The sequence below is a fragment of the Vulpes vulpes genome, chromosome 14 (genome assembly GCF_048418805.1).
Source record: "Vulpes vulpes isolate BD-2025 chromosome 14, VulVul3, whole genome shotgun sequence".
In the NCBI taxonomy this organism is placed as follows: Eukaryota; Metazoa; Chordata; class Mammalia; order Carnivora; family Canidae; genus Vulpes; species Vulpes vulpes.
The window spans coordinates 17,589,973-17,616,949 of record NC_132793.1 but is presented as its reverse complement, the minus strand read 5'-3'; the positions used below and the strand labels follow the sequence as shown (position 1 = coordinate 17,616,949).

General features: G+C 43.3%; 1 protein-coding gene and 1 non-coding gene across 24 annotated transcripts in view; one reads left to right on the top strand and one right to left on the bottom strand.

Annotated features, from left to right (window-relative positions):
- The window catches only part of PTPRT (protein tyrosine phosphatase receptor type T), a 1,025,198-nt gene that overhangs the window by 80,486 nt on the left and 917,735 nt on the right, over positions 1-26,977 (bottom strand). For 15 of the 23 annotated variants that reach the window (XM_072735832.1, XM_072735811.1, XM_072735820.1 and 12 more), the window contains one exon: positions 16,912-17,102. In XM_072735832.1, coding sequence (XP_072591933.1) covers positions 16,912-17,102 — 191 coding nt within the window. The remainder of the gene's footprint in view (positions 1-16,911; positions 17,103-26,977) is intronic. The other 8 variants (XM_072735812.1, XM_072735821.1, XM_072735809.1 and 5 more) reach the window with 1 other exon arrangement.
- LOC112928285 (small nucleolar RNA SNORA43) lies at positions 5,942-6,075 on the top strand. The gene has a single exon (XR_003236728.1). It is a non-coding gene; the product is annotated as a small nucleolar RNA SNORA43 (small nucleolar RNA).

Here is a 26,977-nt window from a genome sequence, read left to right as displayed (position 1 = left end):
AATGGGAGGGTACAGAGAAGGAAGATGGGCACTTAAGGGAGCAGGAACAGCTGTAGGAAAGCTGCAGAAGCATGAAGGTTGGGCTGTGTTTGGATTCATGCTTCCACCCTGTACCCAGCAAAGTGGGCTCATAGGCCCCCCATACTGCTTCTGAGGCTGGGTTTGCAATACCTTCCGTCTATACAGCTTGATGTCTGTGGTGCAGGGAAAAGGAGCATCCACTCATCTTATTACACTGGCCTGCCTTTGCCCATCCATCCCTTTGTAGGTTCAGCCTAAACAAGCAGTCTGTAAGCCCAGTGGTCACAAGTGCCACCAATCAGTGGGCTGTGTTTTATAGGCAGGCAGGACCGCTGTCTACTAAAAGCCCAGCTCATGCACAGTATCCCCCTTTTTTTGCTTCCAATCTCCCCTGTGTTAAACCAACATGGGTGGGTCTTCTAGAGAAGAGGTCGGCAAACTTTCTGAGATGGGTCAGAGAGTGGGCAGCATATGGGCTTTGGACAGGCAGCATAGGCCGTGTACTCCATGCCGTAACCACTCATACTCTCTGGTTGTAGAGTGACTGCACTCACAAACTAAATGCGAGCCAGTGGGCATAGCTACATTCTAATAAGACCTCACGAAAATAGGTGTTGGGTTGGATTTAGCCTGTGGCTGTACCTTGCCAACCTTTTTTCTAGAAGCATGACCACGAACCTCAACTATGCAGTGTTTGGGTAGGTTGAACTTAGTGCTCATTCTGCTATCTAGTCATTCTAGATCGAATGGAGATGGGGTAGGAGGCCCTTGCCTGGGCTGCCTGGCTAAGCTGTGTTCTTCCACTTAGTTTTCCCAGAGTTTCAGACTGGGGTACTAGAATGTCTTCCCAGCTATTGATTGATCGGAATTTTTATCTTTGTGTGTCACAAACCCTTAAGCATCCCAGAGGAAAGCTAAGCAGGTGCTACTCTCTAGCACCAATCCCTGCCCTAAATCTGAGTGTGACAAAAGCATGGAGACAAGAAAGTGCTCACTTTACAAATGGAGGACCTGTCTCCTCTTCCTCATCCTCTTCTTCCTCTTTACAAATGACCATCACCCTTCATCCACCTTGTCACCAGCTTAGGACATCTCTAGACTGCAGATGGTTCTTGCTTTTGCATGTAACTCTAAGTACTCAGATTCCAACCCTGGGCCTCATTGTCCTGCTCCAGCCTGGTGGCACCAGCTGTTTCAGACAACTTGTCAGGCTGATGATGGGCTGTGCTTGTCTCACTGGTATGCTGGACTTTTCAAGGTTTAAGCTGATATTCTAGGGGTGGATTTTCTACCTGAAACTTGTGTGATAAAAGTCAACTGTTCATTCACTTATATCCACCTCAAAATGGTAAGAAGGCAAGAATAGGACACTCTAAATATTCTCACAATTATTTGGTTGGGGAAGAATCTGCTGTGTACCTACCATGTACTAGGGTTTAGGTTACAGTCCGCTGGAGCTTTTGTTAAGGCTGTACATTAGAATCATCTGGGGAAACTTTAAAACTCCCAAAGCCACAGCCCTATTAAATTCAGTCAGACCCTTAGGGGATGGGACACAGGCATCAGCAGTGTTTAAACTCCCTGGGTGATTCTAATATACAGCCACAGTTCTTGCAAATAGTGAATTTACCTGGAGAAACACTTTCCCAGGAGTCTCCTCACTGGTTTCTCTTGCTTTGGTTTTGTCCCCTCCAATCCATTCTCCACTGTAATCAGAGAGATCTTTCGAAAATGTGAATAGGACCCAGTTACTCCCCTTGGCATTATCTTCAGGATAAATTCCAAAGTCTTTGATACCAGGTCCCTAATGACTTCACCCCACACAATCCTCCAGCTTCATTTCTTGCCTTTATATTATTAGTCCAAAGATAAGGACCTAAATGCAAGGCCACAGACAAACTCAGGTGTTTCAAACTTCTGAGACTGACTTTACACATGCTGTTCCCTCTGCCTGTGCAGAGAAGAAAAGAAATTCTCTTCTACCTGAGTCTGCCTGGTAAACTCCTACCTATCCTTCAAAACCCAGCTCAAGGGCAGCCCGGGTGGCTCAGCAGTTTAGCACCGCCTTCGGCCTGGGGTGTGGTCCTGGAGACCTGGGATCGAGTCCCACGTTGGGCTCCCTGCATGGAGCCTTCTTCTCCCTCTGCCTGTGTCTCTTCCTCTCTTTCTGCATCTCTCTGTGTCTCTCATGAATAAATAAATAACATCTTTAAAAAACAAAACAAAACCCAGCTCAAACATCTTTCATTTTGTGAAACCTTCCCTGCTAACCCTCCCACCACCCCACTTCATCCCCAGTTAGTCAGTCATTTCTATTATTAGATGGACTACTTTATATCTAATAATTTGAAAGTCTGGTCTTCCAACTTGATGATGGGCTACTCCAGGAAAAGGGCAGCACCTTGTTCATGTCTGTATCTCTAGAGCTCAATACTGGCCTGTACTTCAGGCCGAATCCCCTCTGGAATAAATGAATGGATTGGACAGATGGTTGAAAATACTAGTGGGTGAGGTGGCTTCTGTGCATTCTCTGGAATCTCAGAGGTATAAGAGACTTTGAAAATTATCTGGTTGTGTTCCCTCCCACAGTGGCCTTCTAGGCAGTGGATAAGCTGGTCCATGGCACCTGCTACTTAGAGACCCTCAGTGACAGAGAGCCCACAACCTCCTAATGCTTCCTGTCTCACTGATGGACAGTTTGGGCAGTATTTTGTTTCCTCTGTCCCTATGTACTTTGTCTTTGCCCTGCTCCATGGGGGCCCCACAGAATTAGCATACATCTTCTGTGCTGTGACACTACAGAGATTTGATGAAGATCCCTGTCCACTCCTGGAGTCCTTAAATGGCAAATTTGGGGGTCTTCTCAACATCCAAGCCATGCCTTTCAGGATGCACCAGCATGCAGGTATCCTTTGAAAAATCCTAAAGCTAAACAAAGCAGTTGTGAAAAGTAGCCTTTCTCTGGGAAACCATGTGGGCCCCTGCCACAGCCCTGGGAGCCTCTGCATCCCTTGATGGGGCTGGGGGAGAAGGTGTGAGCCTTGGGGCTGTGATGCTGTTGACCAAGTTGGAGGAGACAAGGCCCAAGAGAGCTACCCAGGAGTGAGAAGTAATGACCCCCAACTGGCCAACTTTGATCATATACCCATTTCCCTTTTGAGGGAGCTGCGATGTAATAGGGGATAATCTCTTGAAGGGAAAAAAAAATACGAGGAGGTAAAAGTATGAAAGGGAGACTCATCTCCATCTTCAAAGTGAGCCAGCCGAGGGGCATTATTTTTACATTAGCGGCTAGTTACAGTAGATTGACCAGGGAATGGCGGCGGTCATTAGGAGCTAATCACATTCTTTTCAAACCAAAATTGCCATCTCATTATATTCATCCATTATCAATCTCCGCTTTCCTCTTCTCATTCTCTTCTCCTGAGAGCACGAGCTCTATTTTTACACTCTTCTCTGAGTGTGGAAATGTTTGCTACTCTTGAACAGTGTTGCTTTTCTAAGGCAATCATTTGGGGATGTCCTAAAGGATGCATTTGGGAACGTCCTCATCCCTGGAGGTCTGAGCTGTGATATTCATAGAATCCTCAAAAGTCAGACCTGCAAGGATCTTTTGAGAAATCCACTGCCTCACTTTAGAGATTGGCAAAGTGAGGTCTAGAAACAGGAAACGACTTGCCTGAGAATACAAATTGAGTGAATCCCTCCACTCCTCCTCCTCCTTTCCATCCTTGCTCTCTCCCTCCCTTTCATGGCAACCATCTGGGGTGCTAGGCACTGTGTTAGGTCCTAGAAATAATAGCAATGGATGTGGCACATAACATCTTGTGAACTTTGTTCTAGTTGTGGGAAGGTGCAGATAATAAATAAACAGACAAGATAATTACTGTTTATAAACCAGTATATATCATTGCTGTAAAGGCAAATAAATAAGGTGCTGGCATAGACAATGCCTGGGAACAGGGGACTGCTTTAGATAGAGTGGATTGCACAGAACCTTTTGAAAAGGTGACATCTGAGGAGTAAAGAAGCTGGCCCCTGACTTCCAGCAGCTGGCCTGGCACTCACAGCTAGACCTTGGTGTTTTACCATTGAACACGAACAATTTCACAGAATGCCAACACTGGACTAGGCTACTCTGAGACCAGGATGGGGCGAGCAAAAACAGGATCACTGCATAGTCCTAACTAAAGACAGAAACAATATGAATATTGTCCAAGCCAAAACAAAACAAAACAAAACAAAACAAAACAAAACAAAACAAAACAAAACATGACCAAACATTTCCCTATCCTGGCTAACAGGAGTGACTGTTGCTTCTTTGCCACTTACTGCTTTAGACCTCTGTCCTGTGTCCCTTTCTTAGAGTTGGGATTTATTAAGGTCCCCAATCTTACCACTTCCTAACAATATCCACTTCCAGAACAAAGCCCAAATCATCCAATGCAGCTCACAGCCTAGGAGTCCTTTCTCACATCCTCTTCCTGACATGGCCTGCAGTATTTTAACCCAGCTTTAACTCCAGGCATGTTCCTACTTGTCTCTCGTTGACATATTCAGGCTGAACACCAAATGATGAGCAGAAGCCAGCCATGGCAAGGGCTGGGGGAAGAATATTCCAGAATATCCCTTCCAAGAGCTGAGGGAAAAGCAAGTGAGGCCCTGAGGTGGAATGAGCTTGGTGTGTTCTGAAGCTTGAAGGGGTGGCTCTCTGGGGTCAAGAGAATAAGAACGAGTGACACATAATGTGGATGGAGAGGGTGCGGTGCACAATGGGAGTCGGTGAATCACCACCAAGAATATGAATTTTACTCTACATCAATGAAAATGCTTTGGACGTGTTTTAAGATGAGGAGGCTGAGCCAGTGGCTAAGAGCTCTCCCTGAACCCTGAGAGTTCTCTGGTGAGCCCTCCTTTCATCCTTGCTGATAGACTTCCTAGACTTTAGGATAAGATCTGGTATCTACTCCAGACTAACCCTCCCTGTGGCTGCAACCCACTCAGTCACCCATCCAGCCTTGCTCTTAGCCGTGGAGCTCAGAAAGCCAGACATTCCATGTACCTAGAGAGATCCTGTTGGAGGTCATGGCTTTTTAGGCCCTGCTGTGCTAAGTCAGTCCATAGGATGGTACGACCTACCTCAGTTTCCCCACTTACTACTTTAGTTCTCTGCTCTCACCAAGGATTGCCCCTGATGCCTGGCTGGTTCCTTCTACCTGTAGCTTTGGCCCTCCTGAGACAGGAGGGTCCTTTCTGAAACTTGCCATTCTTCTTTGGACACTCTTCTGTGTAAATAAGCCTCCTTCAGTTATTCCCAAATAGTGAAACTTCAGAGCACAGAGCAACTCACCTCCAATCCAAGGCTGAGAGCGTCTTGGTCCATTTCATTTACCCATTCACCCACTATCTTCAGCAGACTCTGTCACTTATGATGCCCCTCTTACTCCCTGTGGTTTGACTATATCCTTGGAGATAATTGGATAGGATATGCCCTGGGGTGCAGCAAAACCAGGCCCACGGTATGCTGACCAGGCAGTTCCTGGCTGCCACCTCAGGGCACAGCCAAGGGCTTACTTCCTCCCAGTGCAGGCCAGCCTGCCAGGACTTCCTTGCATCCTTGCACACCACTGCAATCTCTTGGTGCAGGAAGACTCCAGAGAGTCCTCACCAAGGAGGCACCATTTCCCCTGGGTCCTTCATTCATTTATCTTGTCAAGAATACCTCTTGCCCACCAACTGTGCACAGGAGTCAGGGAAAAGGCAGAGCTTTGCAAAAGGCAGACAGCCTAGAGTGAATATTTCATCACTCTAAGTCTCAATGAACTTTCCTGAAAATTAAGTCAATAATACACCCTTCACAGCCCTGCCATGTTTCTGAGCCTGGCCTCCAGGCTGGGTGGGTGGGAATGGGTGCCCTGTAGATGCCGGACCTGCCGGCACCACAGATGCGGCTGCTCTGCTGCACCTGCGAAGTGGAGGCAAAGAGGAAGTGGCTACTTCTAGGCTCAGTGCTCAGTATAGTGAGCGCTAAGAATGGTTTATAGCCTATCACGCTTAAAAAAAAAAACCAAACAATCCAACATCCTTCAGGTTAGAGGTAAGGGAAGGTTTAACTATACGGGACAACACAGGGAATTTTTTGCTGATTGGTGTTTACAAGATTCTGTGCATTTGTTAAAACTTATGGAACTGTATACCCCTACCTCCCCCACCCAAAATGGATTTTATAGCATGTACATTTGAAAAATGAAAAATGACGGGTATTAAGGAAGGCACAAGATGGGATGAGCACTGGGTGTTATATACAACTGATGAATTACTGAAAACTACATCTGAAACTGATGATGTACTATACTATATGTTGGCAAGTTAATTTTTTTTGGCAAATTAAATTTAAATAAAAACAAACAAAAAAAACTGAAACACAAATGCACCCCATGGAGTTTTGTGATGATTAGTGACTACCCGAGGTAACTGTCATGGGTTCCTCATACCATGCCTGGTACATAGGTGTCTGGAGGCTCTTCTGTCCCAGTCTTGACTAAGGATGTGCTCTCAAGTGCCCATGGCTTACTTCCAGAATTCACTCTCTGCCTCCCTTTGATCACAAACATCCAGTTTATTGTCATAAGACCAAAGATGGGGGGTTCCTTACAACATCCATCCTGGTTTGCCTTGGACCAAAGGACTTCCTGGGCCATACAGGATTTTCATTTTAAAACTGAGACCATCCTAGATAAACCATAACAAATTGTTCACCATAGAAACAGGTAAGACCAAGCATTCCAGAAGTGCAAAAGAATTTTGTGAGCTATTGGAAGCCTAAGGTCTGGTCTCAACGGAGGTCCATGAGTTCAGTAAACACCCACATTTACTGAAGTCCATGGCTAGCTGATGGATGGCAAGGGTTCCCATGGATGGCCGCACTGGTTGCGCACAATGCAAGAGCATCAAGTCTTGAGGGAGCATCAGACATCTGGTAGGTATGATAGATTTCTGTATATATTATCAACAAGTATCTTGAGACAGTGTACCTCTTGCTGTTTCACCTTAAGGAGCTATATGAGTTAGTAGTGGCCCTGGCAGAGGCCAAGCTTGCAATGAACGCCTCTTTCTGTGCTGAAAAGCACATGCCTTAGGGATTATAAATGTGGATAGAGAAGGCAGGAGAGGATGACTAATGACATCTACTCAGAGTGGCATCAGGAGAGCAAATATTATTGCGACCATGTCACTAAATAGACTGTAATTTATGAGTTCTTCTGGGGAAGCTGAGTAGAAAATCAGATGGCAGTGAGATGGGGGTATTTGTCTGTGACAGGAACTCTGATCAAGGCGGAATAGTTGAGTGCGTGTCTGTGTGTAGAGTCACAGAGCACCATTTAAAAATCCCCATGAAAAGCTACGAGGTCTCTTTTAAAGACACATTTTAGGATGGCAGTTCTCAAACGTTGGTAGTGATTCAAATTTCCTAGAGAACTTGGTCAAATGCAGAGGCCCTGGGCCCTGTCCTGTGTCAATGAGCCTGCATCTTAATGTTCTTTACTGACTCTCCAGGTGATTCTGACACATGTCACATTTGAGAACCACTGCCTTACGCAGGAAGGTAAATGGAAACAGCAGATTCCTGGGAAAGAGTCAACTTAAATTTTAAGGCAGATACTCGTTGCCACTACAGAGACAGCGATTTGAGAGTCTTACTACATTGGTGCCTTTCTTTAAGAAATGCTGCTTTTTAGGGATAGAACTATTCTTAACCACAAAGATTTTTGCCAGGACTTTGTAATTCAATTAATATTTACTATTTATATACTATACTGCAGATGCTTCAGAGAAGAAAGAGGAGTAAGACCTGGCCTCTACCTTCATGAAGTCTACTGTCTACTGGGGAAACTCAGACTAGGATACCTCTTTTCCTCCCAGCACTGAGCTCATGATCTGGGGAATCTCTGTGTCCTATTCTAGGCTACTGACTGGTGGTCCATACACTGTCACCATCTTCATGCACGAGCTCCTGGGTGGCTATCTCTGGGCCAACAGCTCTTTCTTGAAACGACGTCAGCCGGGGTTAAGGAAGGGCTGTTAAAAGCCATGATTATTGCCTTATTGATTTTGTCAGGAAAATGGGGCAAAGGGCGTAGAATTCCTCTTTATCTCCCTAACTGGTTTCATTTTTATTTCTCTCTTCATAGACAGGCATCTTTGTTTCTCTTCTAAGAACTAGTTTGCAACATTTCAATTCTTTCATGTTTCCAAGGCCCTGCATGCATGGTTACCTCTGCCATACATGCTACTGCCTCCATCCAGTCTTCTTCCAATTTTCTTCAACTCAGTGTCTCATCTTTTGTGAAGATTCTGATTGATCTTGGCAGTAATAACTGACAAAAAGCAAAAATAAACAACATCTCCACTCCCACCCACATTCATCCTGGGCTGCCCTTACCCACGTGCTGTAAAGCATTTTATTTAGAGTTTCTTATGTAAGTACATGGTGTAGTAAGACCATGATCTTCCTTTAAAGTAGGGTCTTCATTTCCTTTGTTGGGGCTTTCTAACTATCTCCAGGGCTCCTGAAAGTGTGAGGTACACAGTAGGTACTCAGTAAGCGTTTCTGGCCAAATGATGTAGAAGTATACACTACCAGGCTTCAGGAGTCCACACTATGCAGTCAAATATTTCACAGGAGATGAAATGGGGACCCAGGGAGTGAACAGCCTTGGCCAAGTCCACCCGGCATGTCAGGAACAGATTGAAAGCCAAGTCTTGACTCATGGTGAAGGGATTTTTCTCTGGAACCATCTGAAAATTACTCACTTGGTTGGGGAGGGCTGTTATATTAAATGCAGCAAATACTGTTTGTTGGGTTACAAACAGAATTATAAATAGAAAATAAAAATAAGCTCAAGGGAAAACACTGAGTTAATAGTCTCCTACATGAGCTTTTTCCTGCTAGAAAATCTTTCAAGTCTGAACCTACATGGTTTACCCACCCACTGGAAATGGCCCATTTTCTCCTTATTTTAACCCATGGGGAGTGGAGTGAAATGACCAGACGGAGTCCAAGTTGTCCTATTTTGGTCATTGTGAATTCCCAGAGTTGGAGAACAGCCATGGTTTTCCCTGTCATGACTGGGGCACCTGCTACTAATTCCCCAGGTCCCTCCCCAGAATCACTTTTGTTTGCAAGTTAAGGAGGGGGATTAGGATCTCTTAGGAGTCACCTGCTAGTGGGATCCTCTGTGACTCATCTCATCAACTGAGGAGAGAAAAAGTTGTGGGAGAAGCACAAGATATATCTGCCTATACTCAGTTGGCCCTGAGCAGAGGAGAGGACACTAGGGTGTGCTGAAGCATCCATCTCCATGGTGACGCTCCATCTGAAGGCTGCCTGCCACCATCACCTACAGATGACTAGGAGAAATGTGGCAACCCTGGCTTCATGCCACAGAAGCCATGCATGCGGCATGTCTTTCCAGAGCTGGAGAATGAACAAATGTTTGCTCTTCATTAGGCTGTATCCTATTCCTCACAGCTGTTCCTTGTTGCCTTAAATAGTCTTAATGGGGCTGTAATAACCAGATACCTTCTGGTCGTCCTACTGGGCTCATCATTCATTACAATGACAGACTGCCTGGATTGGTCTGGGATTAAAACGCTTCCCTTCTCTCCATGACAAAGTCACGTCTTCCTGTTGTTTCACATCTTCTTGGAGCCTGCTACCCTTCTTCTGACCATGATGATGCCTGAGCTCTCCGGGCTCACAGACAACTCTCTCTAGCCAACATCTTCTAGCATTTGTTGGCAGCCTAAGGTTTTTGTTTTGTAATGGGGGAAGGTGGGGGGGAAACAGGGCTGCGAGAAATAGGACAGGGAGGAGGGTAGACTGCAGTCCAAGATCACATGCAGAAGCCTCTTAGCTTCAATGTAGCAGTGTCCTGTCCCATTGCCTCTGTGAGGGGTTATCGCATGCCCCATGGCATCAGATGTGACAAGCAGCAAGTAGAGTAGGTGAGGTGATGGGTCTGGGGGTACAGGCATGGCAAACACTGGTGACTCCATGGGTCTCCTTAGACAAGTGTCCCTTAACCTTAAAAGTACATTATAGTTACTGAGAGAGCTTAGAAAATATACCCACCTCTAGGAATTCTGATTTAATTGGTCTAAAGGACAACCTGGGCATTAGTATTTTTAACAATTTCCTAGGTAATTCTAAGGGGCCAAGATTGAAAGCCTTCAGGCCTCATATTTGTATGGGAGGTGCAGTTAATTTGCCTTAGGTCTCCTTGAGCTCCTGGGCACTAGGACCCCTGGTCAATCATGGTTGCTAGGACTTGAGATGTAACTATGGGGGTGGTAGCCCCAGAAAGGGGTCCAGTTGGATGATTAATAGGAGGGAGATCCAGCTGGCCTGGACAATTAGTTTCTACTTAGGCTCACAAAGTATGTGGGACATAAGGATTTTTTAGATCACTTGGACCCACATGGCATAAACATGGAAATAGAGGCGGGGGAAGGAGAATAACCTGCCCAAGGTCACTCAGATACTTAATGAAGGAGATAGGACTTGAATCCAGGCCTTCTGACTATTAGAACAATTCATACATGACTTCAGGTCATTGAACTTAAAAAAATATATATATATTGAGAGACTCAAATTTACACGCCAAAGAGCATGAGCTGATTTTATGTCTCTACATGAGAGAATGTGTGTGGGCTTGTCTGGGCTCTGGGCCCAGTCTCCTGGTTTGAGCAACTCCATTTTTCCTTCAATTAGTGTCCCAGCCACCTACCCGCCTACCTGCCTCTGGTCTCCCTGCTCTGATCTATGCCAGACAATTACATCTAAATGCTAATTCAACTTTAAAAAATGCTGCTCCCTTCCATGGTTCCGCATGACCCCTAGAATAGAATCCAAACTCCTTAGCCTGACAAATGTCCCCTCGCTTCCCCACTCTTATCCCACTCCTTCTGATAACTCCAGCACCATCTCCCTGTATGCTTTGTGCACCTAATATAGTTTGCATACCAAAGTGATTCTTGTTTTCTTCACTCAACCTTCGATATACACCTTCATGCCATATCCTGGTTTAGTTTCTCTGCCCAGAACATCCTTCCCTGCTTTCATCTGATTATTCCTATTTCTCAAGCTTGGGTTTAGGCTTTATGTCTTCCAGAAAGCCAATGGCCATCCATTCCCAGGCTAGGCTGAATGAACACCACCCCCAAGGGTTCCCATAGCACTATACTGTGTTGTTTTTGCCAAGATATTGAAGTGATCAGTTTATATGCCTGTGTCTAAGAATAGGCTCTAAATTGTCCCAGAAGGAAAGGGCTCTATCTCATCTCATTTCCTAGAGCCTAGTACAATGTCTGGCCTATGGAGAGTACACACACATTGGGTTGAAATTCCATAAGGCTCAGTCCTTGGTTATCATCTCTGTTGATGCTCACTTGCTTCATGACTTTGAACAGTCTATGGCTTTAATATTATCTGTATGACAGTAACTCCTAAAGTTTTCTCCCCAGCCCAGGCTTCATTCCCAAATTCCAGACTCAGATATCTGACTATCTACTTTCCATCCCCATCTTTAGGTCTAAAGATTTATTTATTTATTTATTTATTTATTTATTTATTTATTTATTTATTTATGAGAGAGAGAGAGAGAGAGAGAGAGAGAGAGAGAGGAGGAGGAGGAGGAGGGAGAAGCAGGCTCCATGCTGGGAGCCAGACATGGGACTTGTTCCCGGGACTTCAGGATCGTGCCCCGGGCCAAAGGCAGGCGCTAAACCGCTGAGCCACCCAGGGATCCCCCCAACTAACAGGTCTAATAGACATTTCAAACTCAGTTCAAAACTTAACTCCCAATTGTTTCATTGGCCCCAAGTCTGGTTTCCCTGTGGCTTTCCATCTCCATTAGTGGCAACTCCATCCTTCCAGTGACTCAGATAATAGCCCTGGAGTTACTCTTGATTCTTCTCTTTCTTTCACACACATGCTGATGTGTTAGGATATCCTGTTGGTTCTATCTGTAAGATATATTTGGAATCTAACCATTTCTCACCACCTCCACAGCCACACCTTGGTTGCATCACCATTGTCTCTTACCTGGGTTACTGCCATGGCCTCTTATTTATTCATGAGAGACACATACATAGAAAGAGAGAGAGAGATGCAGAGATACAGGCAGAGGGTGAAGCAGGCTCCATGCAGGGAGCCCGACGTGGGACTTGATCCTGGGTCTCCAGGATCACAACCTGGGCTGAAGGCAGCACTAAGCCGCTGAGCCACCTGGGCTGCCCACTGCCATGGCCTCTTAACTGGTCTTCCTGATTTTACTCTTGCCTTCCTATGTCTTTTCTCAACACAGTAGATAGGAGGAGTATTTCAAAACAATGTCAGATGGTTATTTGTCTTTTCAAAATTTTGCAGTGGCTTTCCATTTCATTCAAAATAAAAGCTAAAGTCCTTACAATGGCTTGTAAGGCACTATATGGTCAGTTCCCCCTTTATTTCTCCAATGTCATCTTCTATTGCTCTACTCATACCACTCTTGTCCTCCTTAGATTCCCCTGATCTGGAATTTTCTTCCTCTAGATTTCTTCTACTAGGTCTCTGCTCAAACCTTATCTTTTAATTTCAGACTACATCTTTACCCTATTTAATATTGGAACCCCACTTACCCTATGTCCCTGGAATATACCATCTCCTTTCCTTGTCCTACCCTTTCTTTTCCATGGTACTTGTGGAGGATAGTATCATCCAAAGATTGTATTTTCCAATATCTCCTGTTCTGCATTCTCTTTTAGAATCTTACAACTGTCCCTCTGTCCATCAAGAGATGGAGTCTGATTCCCCTTCTTTGGAATAGGTAGTTATTACTTGTGTATGACCAATACAAAGAGGTAGCAGTGATGCTTTACGATGTCCAAACCTAGGTCACAAAGGATGATGTACTTTCTACTTTGTTAGCTAAAAGGCTTGCCTTTGAAGCTATGAGCTACCACATAAGATGTCCAACATCCTGAGGCTACCATGCTGTGAGGAAGCCCAGGCCACTAGAAGAGGCCATGTGTAGGTGTTCCAGCTGGCAATCCTACTGAGATCTGAGTAGACAGCCTACAGCAATCACTAGATATGAAAGTAAAGATGCTCTCTGATGATTTCAGGCCTGATCTTAGAGCCTTCCATGTCAAGGTTTCAGTTATTGAGGAGCAGAAGCAGACCTGTTGTGCCATGTCCAAATTTCTGATCCACAGAATCAGTGAGCACAATACCTTGGCTGTTTTGTGTCACTAAGATTTGGGATAGTTTCTAACATAGCAAATAGTAGTCTCACTGTTTAACATACTACATTAATTACTAACATATTACATTAACTGAATTGTTATAAAATAATTGTTTTTTTATCTGAATTCACAGTTTTAATTTTTTTGTTTTATAGTTACACCTTTCACAAGCCATTCCCTCTTATTTGTGAGCATCAAGAATGGTGAAAATGGCCTGCATTCTGTATCACCATGTTTTATCCTTTTTTTTATCCTTTTATTGAAAAACTAGAGAATATTACTGAAGTAGAGAAGGTACACATACTTTATCTACTCTGACATCAGCCTAGGTCTAGGGTGAAGAGCAGTGAACCTCTTCTCTGCAGCTTTTAATAAAATAAGTCTCTTATTTATTTATTTTTAAATTTATTTTTATTATTTTTATTTTTTTTTATTTTTATTTTTTATTTTTTTTTATTTATTTATGACAGTCACAGAGAGAGAGAGAGAGAGAGAGAGAGAGAGAGAGCGAGAGAGGCAGAGGGAGAAGCAGGCTCCATGCACCGGGAGCCCGACGTGGGATTCGATCCCGGATCTCCAGGATCGCGCCCTGGGCCAAAGGCAGGCGCCAAACCGCTGCGCCACCCAGGGATCCCTAAATTTATTTTTATTGATTGATTGTATATTTTTTATTGGAGTTCAATTTGCCAACTTATTTATTTCTTGTTTTTCCTGCTAAAACACAAGCTTCATGAGAGAATGGAACTCTGTCTATTTTGTTCACTATTGTATCCCAAATATTTAGAACATTCCTTGGGAACAGTAAATACTCAGCGAGTATTTATTGAACAAATTTATAAATAATTATAAAGCTAAACCCGAATTTTAGAAGACGTAGCTTTGCTAAAGCTGAGAAGTCTCTTATTTTTTTTAATATTTATTTATTTATTTGAGAGAAAGAGAGACAGAGAGAGAGATTAAAAAAGAAGAGAGAGAGAGAATGAGAATATGAGTGGGATGATGGGCAGAGGGAGAGGGAGAGAAAATCTCTAGCAGACTCCCCTCTGAGCACAGAGCCCAATGCAGGGCTTGATTCCATGACCCATGAGATCATGACCTGAGATTTCGCAATTTGAAATCAACTTAACTGACTGAGGCACCCAGGGGCCCCTGAGAAGTCAACCTGTACGTCAACTTGTTAAACCCACTCATTTGTATGAAAAAAAGAAAGGAAAGACTGAGCAAGGGTGATAGGCAAGAAAGAGCACATAGCATGTTGGTTTGACAGTGGCCTAGAGGCCCAAGAACCTTATGTCTACAACAGGGCACAGTCTTCAAGCAGGTCTGTGACTTATATACCTATTCTGTAGATTCCAGACATCCTGGGAGCTTTGATAATCAAAGTAATATCTAGCTAAAGTCTAGGAAAGGGGACGGACACATTGTGGAAAGACCTCATAAAGTAACACTTCCCAATTAACCTCTAATTAATCAGAAAATGTGTCAATTACAAGCTAAATACTCCAGTTAACTGATTAATATAATTTAAACAGATTGAATGCAAGGCTAGTCTCCTTAGCGATGTTTCCATGTGGGGTCTAAATGACTGAATGACATGCACCATTTTCTCTTTCACTATTAAGATGGATCATTTCCATGCCATAAAGTTTGGAAAATGCAAAAAGGCACAAAAATAATTTTAAAAATCAACCCAAATCCTATCACACAAGGATGGATACTTTCAAACAGGCTATCATTCTGGAAGGAAATGCACTGAAGGAGTCAGATATACTTGTATTTTTGTCCTCAAATGTTAGATCGTAGGTTCTTAGAATACTGTTTCTTAGTCTTTGACTATTTGTTCTCCTTTCTCATAAGTGACCTGTATCCCTGGATGCTGGTGGGACCTTAAAACAAATAAGGTCTAATGACAGCTGATGACTTATTAAACCATCATGACACGGAATATGCCTTTACTGACAGCACACTCCGTCCTGACAGTCACTCACCAGTCAGATCTACAGAGATGTGTATAAGCACATGCACGTATACCCTCTTCACACTTTAAGGGGCTGGGACCATTCAACAAAACCCCTGGGAAATAAGGTGTAGGGATCGGAGGTGCTGAGACCATCTCCTTCAATTATCATCCTAATTTCCTCCACGATTTGTAGATTGATCATATGAAAAATGCTCTTTTACTTAGACCATATTTGAAATTAAATGCAAGTTCTCTTGAGCTAGTAATCACTCACATCCATTGACATAATGTTTTTGTTCTCATAAATGTGTCCAACATGCCCCCTGCCACTGTGTTTTATATTCTCATAAAGTTTTAGGACCAGACAGGCCCTAAGCAATCACCTTACTCAAACCCTCCATTCAATTAATAAAGAATTTTAAAACCCAGGTAGCAAAATGATATGCTAATATCACACAGTTTATTGTATTGGAATCTGGTTGTCTGGAGCCCCAACCTAGCACCATTTCATGACCTCACACAGCTTGTGAAATACTGCTTTGTAAGCTCTTTCTCAGAATATAGTCTGAGAGATAAACTTAGTCTGCATTATCAAGAATTCCAAATGTGTAGAGTCTGAGTCAATGCGTTTGCACTGCACACAGTGTAACTGAACCAAGCATATTTGGGGCACATGCTGCATGTGAAAAAAAACCCACAAAAAACTAGTACATATAACTCAGAGCCTGGCATACAGTAGATGCTAGAAAGATATTTTAGGAAGGAAGGAGGAGAGGGGGAGAGAGAGAGAGGAAAAGGAGAATCAGAGAAAGAAATGCTTGTTTTCAGAGCTGGCTGCAAGAGGAGGCTTGCAAAAAAAAAAAAAAATTCCTCCTGGGGAGTGAGGTGCTCTTTAGTTCAGGAAAACACCTTAATGAGTTTTTCCTTCTATTTTATTTCACTCTTTGGAAAAGGTGGGCAAGGTCTGAAACAAAACGACAGAGAAAGCTGAGTTGTTCTGCACAACAGTGAGGGGAGTATAGGAATTCTTTTCTTAGCTTCTGGAAAAAAGGAAAAAAAAAAAAGGAAAATTTTGAGGACACTACAAAGGACTTTTGGGAAGGAGTGGACAGACATGTGTCTGAAGACCAGAACCTCAGAAGGACTTCTATTTAGCCACTTCCTGTACTTAGCTGCAATTCTTATTCCCCAAGCCTTAGTAACAACCACTACTTGCAAGTCCTGTGCATTAGAGATGTTCTGGGGAAGGAGAAAAGGGATGAGTAGGGGAAAGAAGGTACAGAAGAGAGAAGACACCAGAAGTCATAGTGACTTGGCAGGAGTGGGAGGTGTTGAGAACAAAGCAGAAGTAAGATAACGGGGCCAAAGGTGATTACGAGCAAGCAGGTCTCCCAGAAATCACTGGCTGGCTTTTTTTTTTTTTTTTTTTAACAAGTGGATGGGGTTTGAGCCCTCTGTCTTCCTTTTACAGGAAGGTATGAATCCAAATTGATTCAGTAGGTATGGGTGGGGACTAAGATGGTGCCTTTCCAACATGCTATCACTGGGGGTGACACTGATGCTGCTGCTGGTCTGGGGACCACAGTTTGCATCACAAGGATTTAGCACCCATAAAACCTCTGCACCACAGGCCAGTCTCTTACCTCATATTCCTCTTTGAACCCGTAGCCCTGGCCTCTCTTCATCTGGGTGATGTGCTGCAGCAGGTCAGCCACTCGGATGGCGGGCTGGAACTGGTCCCGGGGATAACTCATCTCCACAGGGTCACAAGCTCGGTAGGGGTGAGTCTGGATCGTGAGTGTGGGCTGGGACAGCTCCCCACGGCTGCCATCTGCTTCAAAGAGAAGAAGGCAAAACAATGCCTATGAGTTTTGTCCTCTGTCCTCCCTGCCTTCCCCAGGGCAGGGGGAACTAACTCAGGCCTCAAGTAATCAGGAAACTACAGGAAGAACTGATACATACTGCTTCCCTTGCATGGCCGTGGCGGTAGATTTAAAAATCGAAACAACAAACAAACCAATGAACACAATAACCCTTGGTTTGTTTCTATTCCAAGGGTGCATCTCGGTGGAGCCAAGATAAAATTCCAGGTTGGCTGTCATCCTCTGCCTGTCATAGTCCTTGGTCCAGGCTTGACAGGGTGCTCTTGGCCAATCATGGCCAAGCCCAGAATAAGTGAGAAGCCAGTTTAGGAGCTAGGATGCCTGGAAATCTAATCATCTCTGGTGCCTGCTCCTGGTCCATCTGCCTATGTCCTTGGGAGGGACGGGAACCAGTCTTGGACCCCAACAGAGAGCAGGGATCCTGACCCTCTCAGCTGCTCTCTCCTGCTGTGGGCTCTGCCTACTGTCTCGCTCCCCCACCTTGATCCTTGATCTCGTTCCTCGCTGAACCCACCTGGTGGTAAGGAAGTCCAAACCTCTTCCTTTAGTCCTGCCAGCTACTTCTCCCAGACCTGGGGTCCCATATCCCCTCTTCTTTAACAGATCTCTCCTTGATGGAAGATCTATGCTCTCCCTGATAATAATCTCTATACCCACGGAGTTGTTCTAACTGCCCTCTCTGGCGTGACCACCTGGAAACAGACACGTGCTGAGGTCAGATTTGAATTCCCCCATTCCCCTTGGACCAGAACCACCACATTCTTGCCCTACCGACTCCCTGGCAAGCGCATAGTACTGGTCTTTTAGGGCCAGTTTGTCTTTTTCACAACTACCTAGGCTTGGTTTCACCAACCTCCTCCCGAGGACACGGCCTGTGTCCTAGGCCCTCCTGTTGTGGCATGCACTAGATGAGAACTGCTATTTTTGATGTCACTCACCCCAGTGCTTTCAGACAATGCAAGCTACCCAGGCAGACCCCATTAAGCCTTTAGCAGAGGGTGAGACATATATTCCTTAAGGCTTTAGCATATATTCCTGACTTTCTGCAACCTGTCTTTTCAAAAATTCATGTTTCCTTTAGCTTGTTTGTCGCTTGTGTCACAATAATCCCTCAGACGCTGATTCTATACGTAAAAGTGAAACTTTTTATATGACAGCAAGAGCAAAACTGTTCTGAGGAGGGAAAGGATTGCCAACAGAAAGGTCTAGAGTGTATAGGTTTACGTACAGGGAACAAGGGCCTAGGTGAGATGTTAGCACAGCTTTCTTGACGGCACAGAAGAAAAATACTGCTTACTTCTGGGATTGTAGGTGTCAGGGAGCACATCTTCACTGGCACTGTTTAAATGCAGAGCTTTGCAAATGTGGGGCTGCTTTCCTCCTTCCCCACACGGTGGGGATCAGGAGTCAGATTTATTGAGAACTCACTCTCAATGTGCCAGGGATTGTGGTAGGCGCTGACAATGCACAGATTTCACCCTCAAGGCTTGATAGCCTAGTACGGCAGACAGACAAGAACCATCTGAAGCATGAGAACAGAAGCCAGAGAAGTCAAGCACATCTAGGGAAGAGCAAGGAGACTGGGATGGAGAGAAGGTGGTGAGTGGAAACGTGATGGGGCAAAGTTGTAAGAGATGATAGGTGGTAGGTCAAGAAGGCTGTCAATATGTGAGAATCTCCAAGCCAGTGGGAAGCTACTGAAGGGTTTTCATTCCTCTCTTTAATGACACACTATTTTTTTGGCAGGTGTCCCAGCTGTTACAGATATAAGGCCCCCTTCCAATGAATATCACTCCTGTGACAGTGTGGTGGGGTTGGGGATGGAGAAGGAGCACTTGAGTTTGCCTCTCTAGATGCTGCACTTCATAATCCCTAGGAGAGCATGAGCTGGAGTCAGTGCCCGAGCCTTGGGAGTGTCTCCCACTTAAACTACCAGTACACATGGGGACAGATGTCTTCAGAGACCTGGGGTCTCCCAAAGGCCCTGGGGTGTGGACTGCCTGAGAGGCCGGCTCCCTGGTAGAGACAGGCTTCTTGGGAATGGGCACCTGGCAAATTTTGTGAGATGCCAAGTGTTACCCAAACCAATATGGATATTTTCCCTAAACACATTGCTAGACAGACTGTAAACTTGGTGTCAGCAAAACCAACACTGGAATGGAAAACAAATGCATTTGAAATTTAACAACTTGTATTGCTGTAACATTTGTAATAATGTCAATGCCGGTGCTAATGATGCTATGAAGACTCAGAACCAAGGGGCTTTCAAGGTTTATTAATTCAACTAGTTGGACTCCCTTTTCCAATGTATCTTACCTCACCTATTCCCTTATTAACCTCTGATAATGCAGAAGTGATGCCTTTTATCACACCCCATTTCACCAGACGCACTATACTTAATTTCCCATCATTAGGTTTAATGAAAACCCAATTTCACAACTCACTTCTCTCAGGAACCTACAAGTAATGCTACGTTTTTATCAGCCCCAATTAAAAAACGTTATGATGTTCCTATTCGAGAGGGAGCCTTAAAACTAATGTGCGATTCGGCAGCTAATTCAACAAGGGTGCTAGAATTCACATGCTGCTCATAAAATGTAACTCAAACCAGCTGGCCCAGGGAGAGAGCACTGCTCATTTTTCTCCTCACCAGACCCTTAATTTTCATGCCATTCCAACTTCTCATGTATGGGTCTTGCATGTTTATCTATCACATAATCATATTTTGGATTTCTTCTACATTTTTATTTTTTAAAAGATTTTATTTATTTATTTATTCATGAGGGAGACAGAGAGAGAGAGAGAGAGAGAGAGAGAGAGAGAGAGGCAGAGACACAGAGAAGCAGGCTCCATGCAGGGAGCCCGACGTGGGACTGGATCCCTGGTCTCCAGGATCACGCTCTGGGCTGAAGGTGGCGCTAAACTGCTGAGCCACCCAGGCTGCCCCATTTTTCTTTTTAAAAAAGATTTTATTTATTTATTCATGAGAGACACACAGAAAGAGGCAGAGACATATGCAGAGAGAGAAGCAGGCTCCCTGTGGAGAGCCTGACATGGGACCTGGTCCCAGGATCCTGGGATCACAACTCTAGCCAAAGTCAGACACTCAACCACTGAGCCACCCAAGTGCCCCCTCTTCTACGCTTTTTCTATAGCTGTTGTCTAAAGCCTATGAATTACCCTGCAATTTTTGTGGCTTCCTGTGAAGGGCTTGTGGCTGATGTGTGAGATCTCGGGTCACTACTGTCCCTCTACTTGTTCTCCTTCCTTCTGGCCTTGACCTTTCTAAATTTTTTTTTTAATCCTCCTGCTACCAGCTATTATAGATCTCCCTGTAGCTCCAGCCACATATTTCCTCTTTTTAAAGAGGATTTTTAATTTATTTATTCATGAGAGACACAGAGAGAGGCAGAGACATAAGCAGAGGGGAGAAGCAGGCTCCCAGTGGGGAGCCCAATGTAGGACTTGATTCCAGGACCCCAGGATCACACCCTGAGCTGAAAGCAGACGCTCAACTGCTGAGCCGCCCAGGCATCCCTCCAGCCACGTATTTCTAATTACTTGCTAGGAATTGCCACTCCAACTGGTTAACAAATATTTACTGAGTACCGATGTTGTGCAAAGCACAGTGTTAGATACTATATACATACAGGAGGGTGGGGGAAAGTGTGTTCAGAGGGAGATAAGCATGCCACAGCTGTTGCAGGAGAGAAGTGATAAGATGTGCATAAACAAATCTAACAAAGGTGGGAAGGGACAGGTGCCCAGGAGATGGGAGGGTGATATGTTGTGGAGCTGGGCACCCCAGAAATGTTTCTCAAGCTTTAGGCACTCGCACCCCACCTCTGTGATTTTTGCCATAACTATGTACAACCTGTATCAGCTCTAATAGAACTTCCCATAATGATGGAAATGGTCCATATCTGTGCCGTGCAATATGGTAGCCACTAACCACAGGTGGCTCCTGAGCATGTGAAATGTGGCTAATGTGACCACATTGTGAACTGAATTTTAAGTTCTGTTTAATTTTAATTAATTTCAGCTTAAATATCCGCATGTGGCTTATGGCTACTGTATTAGGCAGCATAGATTTAGGGAAAGAAGAAGGGAAAGAGAGAGCACTCAAGTCACATAATAGGGCCGAGAGGTCCACGGAAATGTAATGCAAGCCACATAAGTAATTTAAAAATCTCTTATAGCAACATTAAATAAGATAAAAGGAATGTGAGATTAATTTCAATAATATAATTTATTTGACCTAATACAGAAAATAGTATTACAACATAAGCAACATTAAAAAAGGTAAAAGGATTAAATTAATTTCAGTAATACATTTTATTTGACCTAATACACAAATTGCTATTTCAACATAGTCAGTATAAAGTTATTAATGATATATTTTACACTTTTTATTCATACTAACTCTTTGAAATGCAATGTGCACTTTGCGCTTACTTCAGTGTAGTCTTATTTTAATTCAGACTAGCCATATTTCCAGTGTTCAATACCAACAGGTGATTGGTGGACAGTGAAGGTGGACATAGACTTATCCAGAGCCAAGTCAAGTTCTAAAGAGAACTGACTTAGAGCTAGAGTGAACTTCAAATACACTGATCTAGTATAAGGCCACTTTAGCACAGCACTGCCCAAAAGGACATTTTGCAATGATGGAAGTGTTTTATGTTTGGACTATTCAAAATGGTAGCCGCTAGCCACTCACGGCTAATGAGCAACTGAAATGTGGCTTGTCTACTAAGGAAATGAGTTTTTACTTTACCTTAATTTTAAGTTTAAATTGCTATGTGTGGTCAGTAGCAACTGTCCTGAATAGTGCACATTTACGTAATTATGCCTTAAATTTTTAAAAAATGAACCTTCCACATTTTTAAACTATTTCATTTTGAATGATAATAAAGCCTAAAACCACAGGTGCAATATGCCAGTTTTCTTTTCATGCTCACTAAAATGTTTACCTGACTATTTCAGAAATGGCCTGATCATATCCCATGAGAGGAGCACGATCCACACCCCGAAAAATGCTATGAGTCTGGGCCCCAAAATCAGACAGCATTTGTATTTTTAATCAACCAGTTATGGGCTATGTGATCTTGGCCAAGTGACTACAATTTCTGAGCTCAGTGTCTTCATCTGTAACACAGGGAAGGCAGGGGTGAGGATTTGAGGAGAGACCACCAGCAAGTTTGCAGACAATGCCTGGCTTCTGTTAAGCACCGAGGAAGCATTAGCCACTCTGAAGTTGTATAAGCTGTGCTGCTCGGCACAAGAGAATCACAGACCAGTGGTGGCATCTGGGTAGTCTTCTAGGGCTTCTCTCTTCTTTCCTTCATGACACGCTCCATGGCCATTTAAATATTTTACTCCATGCCTGCTGCTACTGCCCTAGTTTGAGTCCCCATGACATGACTATTCCTTTAGGTTCCTCATGGGTCTTTCTGCCTTCACAGTTCTTTTTACACAGCTTGATCAAGTCATTCATCTTAACAGAAGCCTCCACAGAGTCCAGAAAGAACTTCTTCACTAGCCAACCAAATTCCTATAGTTTCTATTTCTTATTTCATCTTTCATAATTCCTCTCAATCTACGTGCCCATTATGGCAGGAGAGCATGAAGAGTGGAGGGGAAAATACTTGGAGACTGCTTGCTGAGAGGGAAGAGTCTGAGTGTGGAAAGTCTGAGGTGGGGACGAGGCTGGCTCACCCACTCAGCATGGAGACGTGATTAGCACAAGCACAGTGGGAGCTGTGGCAACAGCAGGTGTCAGAGTCAAAACACAGAATTTGAAGATAAAATCTGGCTTGAAATATGAATCCCACAACTTTCTAGCTATGGGACATCAGATAATGTTACTAGGATCTTTATTTGTTATTGGCATTCGAGATGGCGATGACCATCATCGATATCTAAGAAGGTCATTGCAACCATGAAATGGGATCCATTGGAAGAAGCTCAAGGTGGCACCTGACTGGCAGTCAATGCCTCATCCCTGCCATTCCTACCAAATATCAATAAAGCCTCAAGAAAACAGACTTATAATAGCATTGAAATCTAAGCCTGTGAACTCAGCTAGCATCAGAATTGGCGAGGAATATCCATTAATCGTGTCAGCATCACACTGCCTATGTGCATAAAGATGAAGAGTTCATGTTGTCAAAATTTCTTAAAAATCTCTGAAATTGTATAAAATCAACTTTCACTTGATTCAACATAGGGTAATTTTCCCTCTAGAATTGAAAGAGATTGCAATTTTTTGGTGAAGCCTCAGATGAGGTAGTTGGCTTGAGTTCAGGAGCCATGTTGTAGGAAAAGTTTATTCTGTATTTCCAAATTCTGGACTTCCACTAGGAGAAGTATACAGATTTGTGACCCCTGAGACACAGTAGATCCACACCCCATCTCATATCCACTCAGGATGTGCTCTCACTCAATGGAATAGTAGATGAATTAACATTCTCTTCAAATATGAACCTCACAGTCAGTACCCTTCCAGGCCTGGCATCTGGCAACCACTGCTCTGCTTTCTGTTGCAACAGTTGCTTTTTCTGGAATGTCATGTATATGCAATTATACAGTATGCAGTGTTTTGTGACTGTGTTTTTTCACTTAGCAGGATGCTTTTGAGGTTCTTCTATGTTGTTAAATGTAGCACTCATCTCTTCCAATTGCTGCACATCCTTACCAACGCTTGTTTGGTAAGGTTTTGTTAATTTTAGGTAAGTTTTACCAATTTTAGGCATTCTAGTGGTTGTATGGTAGGATCTCATTGTCACTTAAATTTGTATATTTTTAAGTACCTATTTGACATTGGTTTTCCTTCTTTGGGTGAGGTGTCTGTTCAAATCTTCTGCCCATTTTTAAAAATTGGGTTATCTTATTGAGTTGTAATCTGGATACAAGCCCTTTATCATACACATGTTTTGGAAATCCTTACTCCCAGTCTGAGCCTTGCCTTTTTACTTACTTAATAGTGTCTTTTGACAAGCAAAAGTTTTAATTTTGATCAGGTCAAATTTATCAATTATCTTCTTTTATGGTTTGTTATTATTGTTTTCATCTTGTCCAAGAAATCTTTGCCTAACTCAAGGCCACAAATATTTTCTTCTATGTTTTCTTTTACCTTCTCTTTCTTAACCCTGACCAAATGCACAGGGTCGAACTTGCAAAACTAATAGGTAGTAAGTACAATGCTGCCCCCACTGTGCCACATTTTACAGAGCTGAAATGGACATCGTATAATTGGCAACTGACACTGATAAGCTTTGTTACTTGAAGTAAAACACTTGCCTGAAGGATAGAAAAGAAATGCTTTATTTACCTTTTTCTAATTTCCTTTTCTGGGCTCTTGAGAGTCAAAGACTTAGCAACCAAATAAGGGGGCGGTGCTGGCATCTCTGAGCCCTTTCTCCCCCTCAATTGTTTCCACTGGGGTCTCTGACATGGCAAAAACAAAAGAAGGTGGATAAAGACCTTTATGCCCCAGAAAGCAGATTCACTCTTAGGAAAAATGTTGGGATAGGAGCAGTCATGGGGAAGGTGACTTCTGGATTCACTTGCTCCTTCTCACAAAGAGATCAATCCTCCCCTTTGTGGGAAGAACATGAATTCCTTCCTCCACAGCACTCACATCTGATGGAGGGATGGTGTCAGACACTCTGTAGAGGGATGGGGGCTCTGAATATCCATTACTCCTCCTGCCCAAGCCACAAGAAAAGGGTTCCCAGCAGCAGGGCAGGGAGGGCAATGAGAATCAGTCTGCTCTGTTTACAGAAAACATCAGTCCTGGAGAGATCCCTCCTCCTTTTTTTTAGAGGTAAATAAATAGAAACAAAACCACACGGTCTTAGAAGAACCTGCCATATTAAAAATAAGAGGAATAGCATTCTGAAGGCTAAGAAAAATATAATATTCAGGAGAAAAAAAGCAGCTAGTGTTGACTATTTACCTAAGCACCATCCCTTACATTCTTCCTTTCTGGCAGAGTCCTTACATTAGTTTAGGTGTCTACACATTTTCCACATGACTCAGGTGGATGACCCTAATCCTAGATTTAGGCGCAAATCCTGATTTCCTTAAGCCAATCAGGTGCTCTTATCCTCTGTCAATTTTTCAAAACTTTTTAATGAGACAGGAGAGGATTTCTATTAAGGGGCTTCTAGGAAATGTTTCCTTACTTCTAAGAAAGCTATTCCAGCATCACCCCTCTTCCACTGGACATTGCACCATTTGTAGGTTTGATGCTTGGAACTGCTAAAGCAATTCTGTATCCATGAGGACAGCCAAGCTGTAGGTAATGCCACCATGACATGGGAAAGAGAGGAGCTTAACAGGACTTTTTGGGTGTCTTATCCAACCCTGGAGCCTGCTCTAACTCTTGACTTCTAGTTCTGCGAGGTAACACATGAATTTATTGTTTAAGCCAATTTGTTTTTTTTTTTCCCATCACTGGTATCTCAACCTACACAGCAGAAAACGGAAGTGCATTTTGGATTGTATACATTTTTGTTGGAAACAAAAATCAAGAACACAGAGAAGAATAAAGGAAAAAAGATTAATGAGAACAGATTTGTCAAAATGTGGGTTGAGAAGCAATTAGAAAAAATTTGCTAGGTGAGGCAAGGGAGGATTATAAGCAGACCAAAAGGCAATAAGCATTATTAAAGTGGACACCAGAGTCTGTAATCTGAGAATAAGTAACAGGCAGAGACCTTAAAGGTGAACCTGCAGGAAACTAAGAACCAGGAGACCTCTGTGTCCTGCATACCTGTCTGCTCACGTGTCCAGGCATCATTTTCAGAGAACAGAAAACAGACTCAGAAAAGACAGTTAACGGGCATTACTATAGAAGAGAACAGCATAAGTGACACAGAAGCAATAATAAGGGATATTTGTAAAAACAGCTCTTTGGCAGAATAAAAACCTCAATCCTCAAATGTAAAAAGTTCTCTGTGTACAACTTACAAATAGAACAAATCTCCTGATGCTTCTACTGTGGGTGAAGAAGCACTTAGATAAAAATCTAGGCTGGAAAAAACTAGTTATCTATAAAGGAAAAGAGACAATGCTAACTCTATTTTCTGTTGCCCAAATTTAAATGCCAGAAGAACATTTTTGAGGGAAAAAGGCTGTGACCCCCAAATCATACACAGGTAGCAGTTATTTTTTTATTTGTGAGGCTCCAGAAAGACATTCCCCACTACACAAAGATTCAGAAGTTGTACCTGCCTTCTTTTCCAGAGACTTGGGGAGATGGATGAATAAGGGGGGAAAAATAAAAAGTAAAAACCTTGAGAGACTGGAGGAAATAACATTATAATTGATTTGTTCAATACCAAAGTCAGCTAAACCTAGATAGGAGTAGAGAAATCAAAACAAATATGAATAAAAATAATGAACTATAAAAAAGAATTCTTAAAGATAACATATGTAAAAAAGCCTAATATTAAAAATTCTTGGCTTAGGTCTAAGATTTTACCAACAAAAAGGAGTGGATGACTGATAATTCACCAAAAATAAAAAGCATAACAACTCCTTTGTCTTTCACACATAGATAGTCGACATAAAATTTTAGTCTTGATCTTAGTTCAAGGATCTAATTTCAAGCATGGATGTGCATATCTAAGTGTGTGTGTGGATTTGTGTGCTTGTGTGTGTAAACTGAAGGTATCAATTAGCAGAATAAAAACAAGAGTGGACAGCTTTCAAATAGAGTCAAAAACAAAACAAACCCTTGTCTTCTACCACACGTGGGTCTGGAGATCCAAAGTGAGGCTACTTGTGTGATAATCCAACTGCAAACATAGAAACCAAC